Genomic DNA, 18,035 nt, shown 5'->3' on the forward strand with positions numbered 1-18,035 from the left:
TCATTAAATTTTTCATTTTTTATCCCCGAAGAATATCGAAATATGCAGGCAATTTTAATGATGGTGCAGACCTTCGGAAATTCCTATCACGTAACGGATTGCACAATCTCCGTTCAATTTGGAATGATCTACAACCTTGGTCTTATGACTTTATGCCGTATCTGTATCCCTTTTACGTTTGATTTTTCTCTATTAATCGATGTTAAGTCAATTTGGAATTTTCACATGCATTATTCATACTTTCAATTACTTATATGAAATACAGAATCATCAAACTCTTCACGAAAATTGGCCCACTCAGTAGCCATATGTGAGCCAAATGCTACGTATGTAGCTGTCACATTATTATCCGAAAAGTAATGTAATGTGAGATGATCTTACAAAACCTTTACCCTGTTCCACGTTTCTAAATCTGACCCAAGAATAGATGACATATCATTGGACCAGCCATTTAGGCCACTAAATCCGGCGTGTCTTATGGTATAATCCTTTGTCGATATGACGTACGTTTAGTAGCAGTTAATCTGTAAATGAAGGTCTTCAATATTGTAAACACGCATATACTTTCGTATGTCGATCTATATATATTCACTGATGTCGATTTAGCGATGGAGAAAGGGTCGGTCTGCTATTGTAATCAGTACTCCCCACACCGACTTTGACTGGCAGTAGGAAAGGGTTCCTTCTCCAACTCCTGTGTAACTGTCATTAGTAAGGAAGGCCTACAATTGTAATGAATAGTTCCCTTCTCGATTTGACTTGCAGAAGGTAAGTGAGCATGCAGTTTTGTTTAAAACTCCCCTACCCGATTGTGTTTGGCAGTAGGCAAGGGTGCCCGCCATTATAAAGAAATGTACTCATCTAAAATGTTACTGGCATTAGGCATATTGGCCTGCTATTTTGATGGAAACTCACCAACTTGGTGTGACTGGCAGTACGCTGGCTGGCAGTAGGAAAAGGGGCCTGTCATTATAATGATAACTGCACAACTCAATTTCGAGTGATAGTAGGGTAATTGCCTGCCATTATAATAAAAACTGTAATCTGTCTGGAGGTAGGAAAGGGGGGCTGCCATTTTAACGAAAACTCCCCAAATCGATTCTGTCCGCATAGTAGGCAATGGGGCCTGCAATTATAATGTAAACTTCCCAACCTGATTGTGAATGCCAGTAGGCAAGTGAGCCTGCCGTTATATCACAAATCCGTAACAAACACTTTACATTGGAAACGTACGGGGACCTCCCCATGCTCTTTCTCGGATAACGCTAAGAGACATGCAATTTTAAAACTATCTTATTTACTGCATGTACACTATTTACTTCGATATTCGAATACAATGTAGAATACCGTAGCGAAGCACGGGTACATTCGCTAGTAAGGAAATATAATGGTCCAATAATAGTGCCCTGTGGGACTCCCGTCTTAATCATTACAGGGTCAGATAATGCTTCACCTACTCTAATTATCTGAGTTCTATTTTCTGGAAATGTAGCTAATTGTCCTCATTGTCATCAGTAATCTCCCAATATTACCTTGTCAAAAGCCTTGGATATGTCAATAGCAATACAGTCCATTTGACCTCCTGTATATAAAAATATCTGCCACATCTTTCTGGAATCATACACATTCAGCCTCACTGGAATCATTTTTCATAAACCGAGATGCCTTCTATCAAACAACTTAGCATTTTTCGCAAACGTGTCTAATATAATCAGAAAGAATGCTTTCCCAGAGCTTACAAACTACACATGTCAAGCTTACTGGCCTGTAATTTTCCGCTTCAGGTTTTTCACCCTTTTCCTTGTACACTGGGGTTTCCACTACAACTCTCCATTAATTTGGTATATCTCCTTCATGCAAACAGTAATCAAATAAGTATTTCAGATATGCCACTATATCCTAACCCACAGCCTTTAATTTATCCCCAGAAATCTTATCAACCCCAGCTGCCTTTCTAGCTTTCACTTTTTGATTATTTCGCCAGTATTAGTCGCCTCCCCTTTCAGGGCATTACCTTAATATCCAACTATCCTTTCATATTGCCGACTGATACTTCTGCCTTCTGTAAGGCCTCGCATATACTGTACACTTTCCTTGTTCATTAATGATCTCAGGAATGTCCTTGTTGAAACCTGTTTCTGCCTTAAAGTATCTATACATGTCCTTCCATTGCTCCCTAAAATGTATGTGTCTCACTATTATGTTTGCGAACATGTTATCCTTAGCTAATTTTTACCCTGAATTCAATTTGCTAGTGAGCTTCTTCAATCTCTCCTTACTCCCGCAGCCATTTCTGACTCTATTTCTTTCTAATCTGTACTTCTTTGTTAATATATTTATTTCCCTGTTGTAATATAATGGGCCCTTACTATCCCTCACCATTTTTGCTAATATATTTCCGAGTTGGGTTTGGGTAATGTATTCTATTTTAAATTTTTTGCCCTAAGATTTTTCTCATGACTTACCTTTCTTTAATCTTTAATTGTTCCTTTAAATTTTATGATGTAAATTGAGTGTTTCTGAAGCACAAACAGCCCCAGGTTTGATCACTGTTAATTAATGACGAATTTTAGTCCTCAAGGACAAGCATTTTTTATTATAAACATCCTTTTCAAAAGCAATCTTCATTTTATGAATTCTTGAAACTACTGATTTATTTTCAATGGCATGGCAAATGGATTATTAAAAAATAAAAAAAGTATTTTTATTATTCGCTTTATGTCGCACTGACACAGATATGGCTTATGAAGAGGGTAGGAAAATAAAAGCCTAGGTGTGGGAAAGAATTGGCCGTGGCCTCAATTAAGGAACAGTCCCAGAATTTACCTGGTGTGAAAATGAGAAACCACGGAAAATCATCTTTAGGGCTTTCGACAGTGCGGTTAGAACTCATTATGTCCCGAATGCAAACTATCAACTGTATGCCCTTAACAGCACGGCCAATTCCGTCAGTAGTAGAGATCTTCTCAATACCTCACTAGTATGAGCTGTTAAAGATAGATATATAATGATCGACAGTCTTCTGTGAAGTGAAAGCATCACAAGAGAGAGAAGAACAGAAATAAGGAATAAACGGTAGCATTACTCTTTGCAAGAATATTTATTTTATATGTTAACAATATATTATATATGTATATATAAATTACATTTTCGTTATAAATTATTGAGGTTATGGATATCCTTGGAGAGAAATGATATAATGTAAATCCGTGCGGTGATCAGGTTTTCTACAGCCAGTTTCAACCATGTCGAGCCTTGGCGGCTAGGTGGGCTGCAGCATCGGCAGCCCTGGCGGCTTGCACTTCGGGGGTGTCGACAGGTACTCCTGCCGCGGTGAGAACAGGAATATGTTGAGGGCCATGGTAGGCGTATCCACCGTGACCGTACGCTTGGGCGGCGGCAATTGGGGCACCGTAAGCGGCTACAGCGGGTCCTGCAGCGTGGGCGATACCTGGTCCGGACGCAGCAGCAGCGGCAGCGGCGTGACCATAGGCTACAGCGTGGGCAGCTCGTGCGGCCTGGACATCAGGAGTGTCCACTGGCACACCTGCAGGAGTGATGACGGGAACGTGTTGAGGACCATGGTACGCAAATCCAGCACCGTAGGCGGCAGGAGCGGCAAAGCCACCAGCATAACCTAGATGTCCGGCAAGACCTGCTACTCCAGCAAGGCCTGCTACTCCACCAGGGAGGTATCCGGGTTTAGCAAGGCTCACAGCAACGACGGCGGACAGGAGGATCTGCAAGCAGAAGTAAATATATCATCAGGATATGCGTGAATAAGTATAGGCATTCAGACTCAGCTGCCAAGCCCACAGCTTCTTCCCCTGTACTCCCACGGAAACTTTGTAACAAGTGGTAGCAGAGCGTGGTAACTCATTATCAACTTTTGGTGTTTTCAGCGCCAACAAGAACTGGTCACTGGGAAGGTGGACAACTGCGAGAAGAAAAATGCTGAAGTATTAGACAGTGACTTTGAAAGGTATCAATGCGGTGAGGATGGTTATTAAAGTCACCAGGAACCTAAGTTCCCGGTATCTGTTCAATAACCGGTCTGGAGAAATACCTGAAATCCTTTTACATGGAACCACAACATATGTTTCATGGTCACAGCCGCGAGCTGGTGAAATGAATTTTCCTATGTTCCGGGTAACAAGTACAGTATACTCTAGTCTGCACAATCGTTATATTATGAGACTTGTATAAACGCGTAGATACTCTCATTACATCACAAAAGAAAGGGCTAGAAAACACTTCCTAATAAACAAATTAATTTGCATCCTAGCATATTCTTCTTCTTCTTAATCTGTTTACCCTCTTGGTTTGGTTTCTCCCTCGGACTCAGCTAGGGATCCCACCTCTACCGCCTCAAGGGCAGTGTCCTGGAGCGTGAGACATTGGAGGATACAACTTGGGAGGATGACCAGTTCCTTGCCCAGACAGCCTCACCTGCCATGCTGAACAGGGGCTTTGGTGAGGGATGGGAAGATTGGAAGTGATAGACAAGGAAGAGGGAAGGAAGCGGCCATGGCCTTAAGTTAGGTACCATCTCGGCACTTGCCTGGAGGAGAAATGGGAAACCACGAAAAATCACTTCCAGGTTGGCTGAGGTGGGAATCGAACCCACCTTACTCAGTTGACCTCCCGAGGCTGAGTTAACCACGTTCCACCACTCGTACGACTTTTAAAATTTCGTGGCAGAGCCGGGAATTGAACCCGGGCCTCCGGGGGTGGCAGCTAATCCCACTAACTACTACACCACAGAGGCGGACATTCTAGGCTGTTACTGAATAAAATTACGGAGTTTAGTCATTAGGACACAAAATCTAAAAGAAAATTCAAAGCCTCTTGCCAACGTCGTCTCAAAAAACTTCCAGTCTAACGTGAGTGGAATGGGATGCAACAAAAATTGCTAAACTGGTTGTATATTGTCATGAGTTAGATAACGTTGCCATGGAAATTTATACCTTAGGTTCAATATATTTTACGTTACATCATTGAGGTATTTCTAAGCATTATATTCCGAGATTTTTATATTTTATTATGTCAGTTTGAGATTTTTATTTCAATTAAGGGTTTTTTAAAACATTAATCTTACAGCACTACATATTGCCTAGAATTCTAACTGTATTTCACCTTGCTTATATTATCAGCAGAATTCATTTTATGTAGTTAACTGCTTATTGTTGGCTATCTCTCTCCTAGTTATACAAAATTATTTCGTAACTCCAAAGTAATCACCCGACTACTAAAATATTATTATCCCAGCGGGTGAAGAAATGGTCAATCCAATTCCTGAAGAAAGTAGTGAGTTGTCGATGGAATTAGGCACACAAACCCACGTCCGATGGAAACGGATGTGCATGAATATCATTCTTCAACTCCCCGTTGTGTTGTTGTTTGGGACATCAGTGTATATACTGGTTCGTTGCAGTTTGCCAAGCCACCCTATCCTATGCTACACTCTTCAATTATACGTACCTATAACATTGTACGTTTACTGTAATCTCTTTGTCATATTCATACCTTCGTCCCCCACTACCACTCTCATCGTCTAAACGTCCCTCAAAAACTGAGTGAAGAAGTTCTGGCTGTTCTAAAATTCTCACTTCTGGTCAAATTTAGCCAAATCGTTCTTCACCCTCCAATTCTATTGAGCATCTATTCATTCGTGATTTGATCTATCCATCCTATCTCAAGTATTCTTCTGTAAAACCACATTTCATAAGAATTTATTCTCTTTCTGAGCTAGTCATTGTCCATATTTCAAGTTTAAAATGCCACGATCCAGACGAAAATCTTCAAAAATATCTAATTCCTACTTCCAAGTGCTATCAGGAACTCTAGACAATATTTAAATTTAAAACTGCATGCAGAGATTACCTGCTGAATACCGCTGATTGTTTCATGTGAGCAAGTAAGAGCCTATTTAGTGTACAGCTGACCACTCTTGTTCCTTATAATTCGTCTTCTTCATTGTTATAGTGTAAATGCATATAATATTTAGATTTTAGCTAAGGAACATAAGAACACTGTTTATTGCTAAACATTTTTCTATTCTTAGGCATTGTGTTCTATCTGTTTCACTTGTTTTCACCATGATTTCTCTCTTTATATTTACTTTTATGGTCCGGATTTCTTTTCTTTTCTTTTTTTTATCTTTGCTTTCTTTCTCCACTATATGTTGTCCAAATCTGCTATTTCTCGTAGTTATCTTTGATTTTATAATAGAATAGTATATTTCTCCTGTACGTGTATTATGCTGTAATTTCCGTGGTTGAGTGAAGATGTTGTATGATAAAACTGGAAGCTTTGTGCAAGTCGGTTGTGGGCTGTCGAAATGGTTTGAAACGAAGAGAAGAGTACAGCAAGGCAGTGCTTTGTTGCCCTTCCTATTTATCACTGTGATAGATTCCACAATAAATGCACTAAAAAGGAAGTAGCAGCATAATTTCAAGCTTTCATCTTTGCAGACGACGTTGTGATCTGGGGTGAGATTGAAAATTATGTGAAGGAAAAGCTCCAGAAATAGAGAATTATAATTTAAGTTAGAGATAAATGTCAGAATAAATGACACGAAATTGAACAGTGTTCCAACGTTTAAGTACTTGGGCAGTATAGTATCAAAATACAACTCTGAAAAATACGAGGTGGACAGTCAAATTAGCAAGGCAACTCAATTTTGCAAAGTAAGACAACTGCTGTGGGGTAAACAAGCACCATTGAAAGCTAATACCGTGTTTACGCGAATAATACCCGCATATGCTTTTAAAAAATTGAGGCACGAAATTGGGGTGCGGGTTTTATTTGAGTCAATGTTGACATTTGTTCAAAACCAGCCTTCCTGAAGTTAGGGTGCGTGGATTATTCGGTGGCGGGGATTATTCGCGTAAATACGGTATTGCATTATATACATCATATTATACACCCATCCTCGCGTATAGCTTGGAATCTACCACGCTAGCGAGACAAGGCAACTCAAAACAACAAGCTGTATAAATGAAGTTCCTACGCACCCTGACACAGAAGACCAGGAAGGACAAGTTCAGAAATGCAAAAATCTGAGAGGAGGTGGGAATAGGAGACTCTCTACTACAGTGGATCCAGAAAGCAAGACTCAAGTGGTTTGGCCGTGTAAGGAGGATGAGTGCAATCAGGACTGCAAGAAGAGAATATGAAAGAGAAGTAAAAGGAAAAAGACCAGTGGGCAGACCCAGAGGAAAATGGACCGATCTGGTGAAGAAGGATGTCGAGGAGAGAGGAAAAGACTGGGAGAAGATTACGAGAGAACCGTCGTTCATGGACAGACAAAGATGGAATGGGCTCGTACACCACAAACGGGCAACCGGAGATGGTTAACGATGATGAATTGTAAGAGAGAGCTATCCACTGTTAAAGTCAAAAATAAATAAATAAAAATGTTTGCAGTGAGGAATTTTTCTTAAGAAAAGCTTCTGCTGGCTTGCATTTACGTCCTAGTTATTTCTGCTATTTTATGAAATTCGTCCCCACGTCCTTACAATAATTATCGAAGGAGGTAGAATATCCCCTTCCAGTGGGACTTATTCCTACGGTTGGCAACACTGCTTGAACCCAAGAAGCTGCAGAGGTATACTGAATTAAAGGAACCAGTAACTCCTCCTCACTCTAGTAACACATGATAAGTAACGATCTCACGTAGCACCGACTGTAATTAACACTCATTTTCATTATTATAGATCGCACCTAATCGCGTTCTACTTTAATTAACGTGATACACTACGTCTTTTATTGAGGCTACCATATATAGCTGTAACGAGTTGGCAAACAGAAGCGTGAGCCGAAAGGTTTGTTATCACTCAAAGTATCGTAAATTAAAGCTCGTCAGTTACAAGTAATAAATCACCAGAGCACTCCAAAATCAATTATATCTGCACCAACATTAAGATTTGTTTTACTGATATCATTATCGACTTCCTTTGAACTCACATTTTATCATGTTCTCTGTAGCTGTCTGCAGAGAACGTCGTAATTTTATATGACATAGGTTCAGTGACTATCTGTTCACTACCCCCCATGGGCGGTTTACTTCATAACATTACAATACCAGTGTCTGGTCTCTGAAGTATTTCTTGCCATTTCCACAGCCATCTTCCTTATCCTCCTGATCGATTGGAGCTAATGATCCCACAGTTTGCAACAACAATCACACCACCCATCACCATCATCGCCGAGAATGTTGGGCGTGCGGTTAGAGTCGTTCAGCATTGATGTTGTATTCGGGAGATAGTGGGTTTGAATCCCAACGCCGGCAGATCTTATGGCAGTATACCGTGGTTTCGCATTTTCACACCAGGCAAATGCTAGGGCTGTACCATAATTAAGACTAAACCCTTTTCCATCATTATGTCTATTAAAACGTTTGACGTGCTATTGCGACGTTAAACAAGTACCACCACCACCATCATCATCATCATCATCATGTCACCATTATCATTTACCATTGATCTGCATTTAAGGTTTTCGTCCACGTGACAGATTACCTACCCCCTGTGGGTGGGGGCTGTAGCATAACACCCATGGTATCCCCTGCCTGTTGTAAGAAGTGATTGAAAGGGGTCTCAGATCATCTTAATTTGGGAGCATGGGTTGGTGACCACGGGGCCCTCAGCTCAGCCCTGGCATTGCTTCCACTTACCTATTCCAGGCTCCTCACCTTGATCTATCTTATCCGACCTTCCTTGGTTAACTCTTGCTGTTTTCCGACCCCGACGGTATTAGACTGCTCAATGCCTAGAGAGTCTTTCTTTTTCACAAACCTCATGGCCCTTGTCTTTCCTTAGCCCTTCCAATTTTTTCTCTCTTATTAGTGTTATAAGATGATAGTTGCCCATTTGTACTTCCAGACAATAATCACCACCACTGCCTAATGGTGAGTAAGATTCATTCACTCGGAGGACGATTGTCACACACACCAGTTTGTGAGAGCCTACAATGGGAAATGTATGGCAAATTCCAGAGTAAGAGCTTGAGTGGTGAATCTAATTTTAACAGCAATGCCTCGCTCGTCGTACTCTGCACAGTTACAACACGTTGTTATCTCTACTCGAGACTACATTCTAACCTGCTATTTCTGGAAAATAATGGTTTAATGAGTACTTGACTAAATGAACATCGTAAAAAGTGACAAGGATTTCTCAAGGCTCGAACCGCAATAAAAGTAAACAGGAGTTGGTTTTTACAGTAATATAAATCATGTTAGCGTTAGAGATACATTATTCTCTTGGAAGTGTTAAATTATTCATGGACAGTAAGATATGTAACAACCATGAAAAGTTCAACATCTGTCATAACACACCTTCATAAGTAGGAGTTTCTCAGTTTTCCTGTTGCTGTTCACCTGACACACACAGGCATGACTGCAGATTCAGGATGTTTACGCAGTGAAATGTGTTAGAATTCAAATCGTCTTAAGGTGACAGTCTGGAGGTAAAAATCGATCTTCAAGTCATTTTGCTGAAGAGAATTTTAAGGTTGAAATTGAAAGGATTGAGGTTCTTCTTTCCTTCACGAAGTTATTCCCTTGATTTGAAACAATTTATCACTTTAATAATGATTTTTTTGCCAGAGTGCACACAGCAGAAATTGGCGTGACGTCTACTTTACTTTCATTTTTCCATCCACTCTAATTTTACTTACTATTCCAATTTCCTCCAATAATATTCTGCTAAATGTAACGAAATTTGTTTGGTATGTGCATCACAGATTAGGAAACCTGTGCGTTGAATTTTTTATTGCAGAATTTTTTCAAGTAGTAGGGATATTTAAATCCAAAATTTTAGAACTTAAAAATTATACAAACTTTAGTACTATGTATCTCCTTGCATACAGAAAAAAACAATACACGGTGCTTTTTAAAGAAGTATATTATCTACCCAATTCCAAATTTTCATTTATATCTCAATTAATTTTCATGAAAAAATGGAATATTAACCTTTTCAAAAATATTTTCAAATTTTGAAAAACTATTAATTATATATGAAATGAATTTTCATGATATCCCTACTTTCATTCAGGTGACATTCTCACGAAGTTTCGTGAAAATCCTTGCATTATGTAAAAATATTTCTATATCTTCAGACTGTCTCCTTAAGCGAGTAACAAGTATTCTCTACCCTGTGCGACGGTTATGCGATGAGTATTGGATAAGTGTTAGGCGTACGGCCTATATAACGCCTAGAACGTATGTTACTCTTGCTACATTATGGAAGAACGGGTTGCTTGTCACTTCCTACTAACCAAATTAGGTATTACAGCCTGTCTAGGCATGAAGCATACCTAGACTGTTTGTATGAAACATAGCAAAGTTTCCAAATTATAGCGAACGTGTCTGTTAAATTGTCAGCCCAAAGTTGGCATGGTCCTTAACAGATCCAGCTTGAATAACTTAAGAAAGACTAGGCATTGATGAAGAGCGATGATATGAAATTGAGGAACGATATAGTTTACCGTAGCTTTCTATACCTATCCAGAATATTCTCACTGCCAAATTTGCATCTATAACTGTTAAATTCCTTACTTTGTCAAAACGAATATATGATTAAATAAGAAGTGGAAAATACCCGAAATAGAAAACATGCTTACAAAAAATTATACCGGAAAAAGAAACAATTTCATTAATTATTTTTTCCTTAAGTATTTTCTTTTTCAGATAGTTTATATATTTATTTCTTCAAATTTAATTTCGCCGGACTGAAGAACCTTACAGTAAAAATTAACTGAGACTAATACGAAACAAAAGGGATTCTTCACTGTAACAAAATAATCTTCCTCTATCTAAACCGGCCGTAGATGACCCTTAGATAGATTCTTGACGACCCCAGCTTGAGGGATACTATAAATAGACTCTGCAAAACCCTAGAAAGGTCTCTGTGTGAAATAGAAATACTAGATAAGTAGGTGGAAGTCATTATAGGGAGTCTTCAGAGTTAATTTCAAGTACCCGTCAGAGGGATTTTACATAGTTCCTAAATAGATACTTGAGGAACCCTTTGAGAAATAATGGACAGAGACGCTAGATGGACCTTAGAGAGGTCATATGGAGCCTCCACAACGGCCCTCTAGGAGACTCCCAAGAGAGATCTTAAGAAAACTCTTAAGGTACAGTAGGGTGATCGTATAGACTTTTCAGAGGTAGTTCGAAAGGCACTTTAAAAGACTTTACAAAGACGCTAGACACTATTGGGAGTCACCAAAGTTATCCCTCGGAGTTAATTTGAGATACCCGTTACAGGGAAATTAGAGAGGTCCTAAACGGAACCTTGAGGAACCCTTGAGAAATACTGGACAGACCTGTGAGGATCCCCAAAGAACTTTGAGAGGTTCTGAAGAGACAATCCAAAATCCCTTGAAGGATACTTGGGATATTCTAGACAGAACTCCGGAGGGAACCTTACAGCTATTCTGAGAACCGTCAATGTTGGAACCAGAGTAAGCAGTGAATATGCTGAGGTAACAACCGTGAAAGAGCAAACATGAATGGCGCAGTTGGTTATTAGTTTCCCTTCCGTTTTCAAGATAGGGAGTTCAAACCCGGTTGAGACCACTGGCATTTGAGGTTATCAAAATGTGACGAATCCCTATCAATACTCTGACAACTAACATATGCACAGACTATTCAAAATTATAATAAAATAATAATCATAATATGGCCTCTACTTCCGTGTGAAGAAATGTTAATCCATCGCCATATGCCTACTTGCTCACCAGATTCGACGTTTCGTTTTACTCCAGGCCAAGCAGATGGTAGAGAAAACCGGACCTGTCTTGGGCGTCAGTGGCCGAGTTTTGAATTAATTTTAACGAGTAAACACCAAATGTGTCACCAGAGATCTATTACATGGCGACATCGTACGATATGGAGTGTCGAATGGACTACGTTCCGCCCATCAAAAATCCGACTACCTCTGCCAGGTTTGAACCCAGTATCATGGGATCCGGAAGCCAACACTCTACTACTGATCCGCTTGCTAAAATGTAGCACTTATTGTAAAGAAATAAATGTATGATTTTTAATGAATGTCCTATTATCTACAGTATATCTGAAGTCCACCTCTGTGGTGTAGTGGTTAGTGTGATTAGCTGCCAAACCTGAGGGCCCGGGCTCGATTCCCAGCTCTGGCACTAAATTTGAAATAAGGTGCGAGGACTGGAGCGATTCCACTCAGCCTCGGGTGGTCAGCTCAGTAGATGGATGTTTCGATTCTCACCTCAGCCATCCTCCAAGTCGTATTCCGTGGTTTCCCACTTTTCCTAACTGAAAGGCACACCCGCTTCCTTCCCTCTTCCTTGCCTATTCCTTACAATCTTCCCGTCCCCCCACAATGCCCGTGCTCAGCACAGCAGGTGAGGCCACCTGGGCGAGGTGCTGTTCCTCCTTCCTAGTTGTATCCCCAGACCAAATAGCTCACATTACACGACACAGCCCTTGAGGCGGTAGAGGTAGGACACCTCGCTGAGTCCGATGAAGAAATCAACCTTAGATAGCAAACGGGATTAAGAAATAAAGTGAGAATTATCTACATCTGAAACGAATACTGGGACAGTTATATTAGATTTTAAATTAAGATAAGTGGTGCATGGCGGCCGGCCCCGTGGTGCAGGGGTAGCGTGCCTGCCTCTTACCCGGAGGCCCTGGGTTCGATTCCCGGCCAAGTCAGAGATTTTACCTGGACCTGAGGGCTGGTTCGAGGTCCACTCAGCCTACGAGATTGGAATTGAGGAGCTATCTGACGGTGAAATAGCGGTCCAGGTCTAGAAAGCCAAGATTAACGGCCGAGAGGATTCGTCGTGCTGACCACACGACACCTCGTAATCTGCAGGCCTTCGGGCTGAGCAGCGGTCACTTGTTAGGCCAATGCCCTTGAAGGGCTGTAGTGCCATGGGGTTTGGTTTTTTGGTGCATGGCGAGTTGGCAGTGCGGTTAGGGGCGCGCGGCTACGAACTTGCATCCGGGAGATAGCGGGTTCGAATCCCACTGTCGGCAGCCCTGAAGATGGTTTTCTGTGGTTTCCCGCTTCCTTCCAATTCCTAGACCTTTCCTATCCCATCGTCACCAAAAGACCTATCTCCGTCGGTGAGACGTAAAGCCACTAGCAAAAAAAGTTAAGTGGTGGTGGTGATTATTGTTTTAAGAGTAAGTACAACTAGGCAACCATCCGCTATACAACACTAATCAGACAATAAAAAATGGGAGGGATCCAACACTTTGAAAAATCAAGGTGTCGACCAAGGAAAGAAAAGGGCCACGAAGGGGGTGAAAATGAAAGGCTCCCTAGGCCTCGAATGCTCCAATAGCATCGAAGTCGGAAAACGACAAGAGTTGACCAAGAGAGGTCATATAGGATAGATGAAAGTGAAGTGTCTGGTACAGCAAGTGGAAGCAATGCCAGGACTCAGTTAAGGACCCGTTTTTGCCAACCTACGCTCCCTAGTTTAGAACCTTTGCGGCAAATTAATATAAAATCCCATGAGCGTACTCACCAGGCACTTCATGTTGGTAGCGCTGCTGGTATCGTATCACCAGTACTCGCTGAAGCTCAGGATGTGTTCGTTCTCTGATCTCAAACCACAAGATTCCGCCTTTATATATCCTCACTTTCCTTTCAGATTTCTTCACCTTGCCCCTCCTTGTGCTTTCAATTGACCACCTCAGTTATTGGCAACCTTAACATTCCGACGGTCTTATGTTCCTCCGAGGTGAAAGGTGCTACACGCCAGCAGAAGAACATTCGAGGAACTTAATCCGCATGCACTTGTTAGAACTTTCGAGGAAGGATTTTCAGCAGGGCGGAAGAAATTCACAATACATTTTCTTTTTTAAAGTAGGTTTTCGGCGAAACATGATTCGAAAGGAAAGTCTTCTTTCCCAGTCTACTTTATCGTTTCCTTGTACCATTCTCAACTTGGGTGAATAATCACAGTACAATTCAATAAAATGCATTACAATTCAAGGGAAGTTATAGAAATTAAATTATCATTATTATTATTATTATTATTATTAGCTTATTTATTTATTTATTTATTTATTTATTTATTTATTTATTTATTTATTTATTTATTTATTAATGCCTTTTTCAGTGGCTGGGGGCTCATATTCTATTTTATTTACTAAACTGCGCCTTCTTTTCAGTTGTTCGTCTTGGTTTAGCCCGTTCGTCACTATGTTTTCCTTTTTTCGGAGAAGTGCCCTGTCAAAACCGTCATGGAGTTTGATTTGTAGCATTTGGAGGTCTTTTTGATGTTTCTAAAACAAGGCATCATGGTTTTAGGATTTGAAAAAATTGAAAGATCCTTATGGTCAACCAGTCCATTCGTTTGAAGTGACTGAATACTGGTGTCCGGTTTTTTTTGGGGGGGGGGCGGGAGGTTGTGTCTGTAATTTTCTCTATTTGGTACGGACTTCGTTTTTGGATCTTTTTTGGTATGTGTCATTCTTGTGATAGGATTCCATGATTCCTCTAATTATTCTGCGCTCTCCTTTCTCCACTTCCATGAGGAGTCCTTTAATAGAATTTCAAGATAGATGTTCGGCTGGATACATAACTACCGGCTTCAGACTCGTTTTTTGGAACATATATTAGTGTTTTAAGAAAGGCATTTTTTGTTGTAGATCATACGTGACACTTTTGGTGAGCTATCTCAATTTTGCGTATTCGTTCCTTAAGTGCTTCCTTATCCAGTCCATTTTTCTTGATGATCTCAGCAAAGTACTCACATTTTTATACTCGGCTGATATCCCAATAGTCGTCTGGAGTTTTGATGGGGAGTCTTTGACATTAGTCCTTACGTCCGTTTTTCAAACTATATCTGCAATCCAGTTTGTTTGGCGATTTCCTTTAACAGTTTATTATTATTATTATTATTATTATTATTATTATTATTATTATTATTATTATTATTATTATTATTATTGATTTTTTATGTCGCACTAACTCTCAAAGGTCTTATAGCAGCGTTAGGGTAGAAAAGACTGGTAGTGGGAAGGAAGCCACCGTGGTCTTCATTAAGGTACTGCCCCAGTATTTGCCTGGTGCGAAAACGGGAAACCACGGAAAACCATCTTCAGGGCTGCCGATGGTGGAGTTGTAACCCACAATCTCCCGAATGCAAGCTCACAGCTGCGCGATCCTAACCGCAAGGCCAACTTATTTGGTATAAAATCAGTGATTAACAGGAGGAGTTGGTAACTTATAGTTCATCATTTTGTGCCAAAATATATCAGCTATTGAAGGAAACTCTGATAGTGTGTATGTCACTCTTACACTACACGAGTACTCTATCTCTCTGTCTTGCCGTAACCTCATTAGTGAAGGCCGTGATCTTTAGACATTTTCAACGAACTAATTCTAGTGCTGTGTTAGTGGCCGGCTGAATTTGCTCTGTTTATCACAAGAGTGCGTTCCCGTTTCATTTGACAATATGTTTCTTCGGGGAAGTACTCGTATGAATGTTCAGTCCATCAGCGATTCTGCTGGTGGGATCCTCAACAGCTCTGCCATCAGCTGTCATAGATGGCCTAGGCATCACTGAAGAGGCGTACTAGGGAAATGAGGAGTGAGGTAGTTTCCCGTTGCTTTCCTCACCGAGCCAGAAGTTGCTATTACGTATCAGTCTGCCAAGCCCACTGAAATACATACACCAACCGACCCTATGAGCAATATTTTCACACCATTCATAGCTGGGACTGGCTGTGCAGGGAATAGCATTACTAGCACCGCTCATACCTCAGTCACTTTCATATTGTCAAAGCCAAGGATAAGACTGATATGCTCTAGCATATACCAGAAGACATTGTGCACCGTAAACACTAGGTCCTGCCAGCAAAGGGAAAACAGTACCTTAATTTTTATTATTATTCAATAAGTTTACCCTCCAGGGTTGGTTTTTCCCTCGGGATCAGCGAGGGATCTTGCGTCTCAAAGGAAGTCTCCTAGATTGTGAGAAATTTGGTAGGGGATACTACTGGAGAGGAGGACCAGCCCCGGCCCAGGCGGCTTCACCTGTTATGCGTTGTTATACGTTAGGTTAGGTATAAAATGCTTAATAGACTGTGGTAAGCGAGCTGGTTAAAAGATGATGATAATACTCATGAACATCAATAAAATATCTAATGACCAACAATCGAAGAGCAATGTTAACGTAAATAATAGGAAATAACTAGTATCTGAAATCATTTTGGGAATCACAGGTTTTCCGAGTTAAGTACTGTATTGACGAAAGAGAATAGGAAAATATTCCAAACAACTCAACATACGAGGGCGAGTCAATAAATAAGTCGCAAAACTGAATTGAGGCAAAAATAATCAAAGTAACTTTCTGTCATTTACTTCACTTTTCTACATATTCACCCTGTACATTCAGGCACTTATCCCATCTATTTATAAATCCTTGAAAGCCAGCAGCAAATAATTCCTTTGGTTACTGTCGTAACCAACGTGTAACGGCATCATCTGTATCATAATGACGGCCATCCAAATGATTTTTTTAGGGGCCCAAACAGATGAAAATCACTGGGGTCCTCACGGATGAATTGATCCACACGCTGCAATGTGATTGCAGTTGACACCTCCGCAGGACGACCAGGACGCTCCCAACCTCTGATGCTTTTCCTTCCATGGTTAAACTTCTGGGTCCAATTGAACACAGCTTTCCATGAGTTTTCACTTCTTCTGTAGACAGTCCTTTGGCCCACAAAAAAACGCACAACTGCACGCTGTACTTCTCGTGTATAGTAATGCAACACATGTGCCATCCGCCTCTGACTGACTGAGTGCCTGCGAGATATCGTACGACAAGCATACATATGCTGCCATCTGCTGGCAAAACTTGCGCGCGTAATTTCAAATGGTATAATTCACACACATGTTTGCGACTTATTTATTGACTCACCCTCGTATTACATGCATTTATTCCAAGAATTAAACACACAATTAAGAGGACCGAGTTAAAAGAGCAAAACACTTGAGTGGTCTGGAAAATAACAACAGTAAAAGGCAGTTTTAAGAACAATCTTGACACCACATCTTATATACGAAGTTCGAACAACAATAAGAAGAAAGAACCCGATAGTGGAAAAAGGAAAAAGGGAACTCCGGGCAAGTACATGAATCGAAGCAACCGTCCCGCGGAGTTGGGAATAACGTAAGATGAAGGAAAATAGTTCACATGTTCATACGCTGTTAGATAAGCAAAATAATGCAAAAGTTCATTACCCACCTGTCATCACTATGCTTCTTGGGAAAGTTCATAAAGTTCATACATTTCGAGATAGCATAATAAATGTGGTGCTGGCGTCGAATGTTACGAATTTCCTGGACTCACATGCTAACAAATGAAGAAGTTCTAAAGAGTGCTGAAGAAACCATCAGTCTAGAGAAAATGATCGCGAAAAGAAGGTGTAGTTGGATAGGTCATTTACTGCGGCATTCATCATGGTGCACCACACTGCTTGAAGGAAAGACTAGAAGAGGATGACCTAGAGCAGGGTTCCTCGATGGCATTAAAGGGCGACGTCCATATCAACTAATCAAGCAGCTGTCTCAGGATAGAAGGTCGTTGGACGAGGACAGTCATGCTACCCACCAACCATCAGGTTGAGGAGAATGAGAGAGAGAGAGAGATAATAAACACTCGCAGTTGATTGGCTAACGGCCCCGTGGTGTAGGGGTAGCGTGCCTGCCTCTTACCCGGAGGCCCCGGGTTCGATTCCCGGCCAGGTCAGGGATTTTTACCTGGTCCTGAGGGCTGGTTCGAGGTCCACTCAGCCTACGTGATTAGAATTGAGGAGCTATCTGACTGTGAGATAGCGGCCCCGGTGTAGAAAACCAAGATTAACGGCCGAGAGGATTCGTCGTGCTGACCACACGACACCTCGTAATCTGCAGGCCTTCGGGCTGAGTAGCGGTGGATTTTTAGGCCAAGGCCCTTCAAGGGCTGTAGTGCCATGGGGTTTGGTTTGTTTTTTTAGTTGATTGGCTAACAGAGCTGCTAAAATG

At 41.0% G+C, this 18,035-nt stretch overlaps 1 protein-coding gene across 1 annotated transcript; it reads right to left on the reverse strand.

Annotated features, from left to right (window-relative positions):
• Positions 1 to 3,187: 3,187 nt before the first annotated feature.
• On the reverse strand, positions 3,188 to 13,582 carry LOC136882122 (cuticle protein 2). The gene is made up of 2 exons (XM_067154646.2): positions 13,522 to 13,582; positions 3,188 to 3,740 (listed from the first exon to the last, which is right to left on the reverse strand). The coding sequence occupies exons 1-2, from the start codon at positions 13,531 to 13,533 to the stop codon at positions 3,240 to 3,242; spliced, it is 513 nt and encodes a 170-aa protein (XP_067010747.2). The 5' UTR covers positions 13,534 to 13,582; the 3' UTR covers positions 3,188 to 3,239.
• Between the last annotated feature and the right edge of the window lie 4,453 nt (positions 13,583 to 18,035).

This window comes from Anabrus simplex, chromosome 10 (genome assembly GCF_040414725.1).
Source record: "Anabrus simplex isolate iqAnaSimp1 chromosome 10, ASM4041472v1, whole genome shotgun sequence".
Lineage (NCBI taxonomy): Eukaryota > Metazoa > Arthropoda > Insecta > Orthoptera > Tettigoniidae > Anabrus > Anabrus simplex.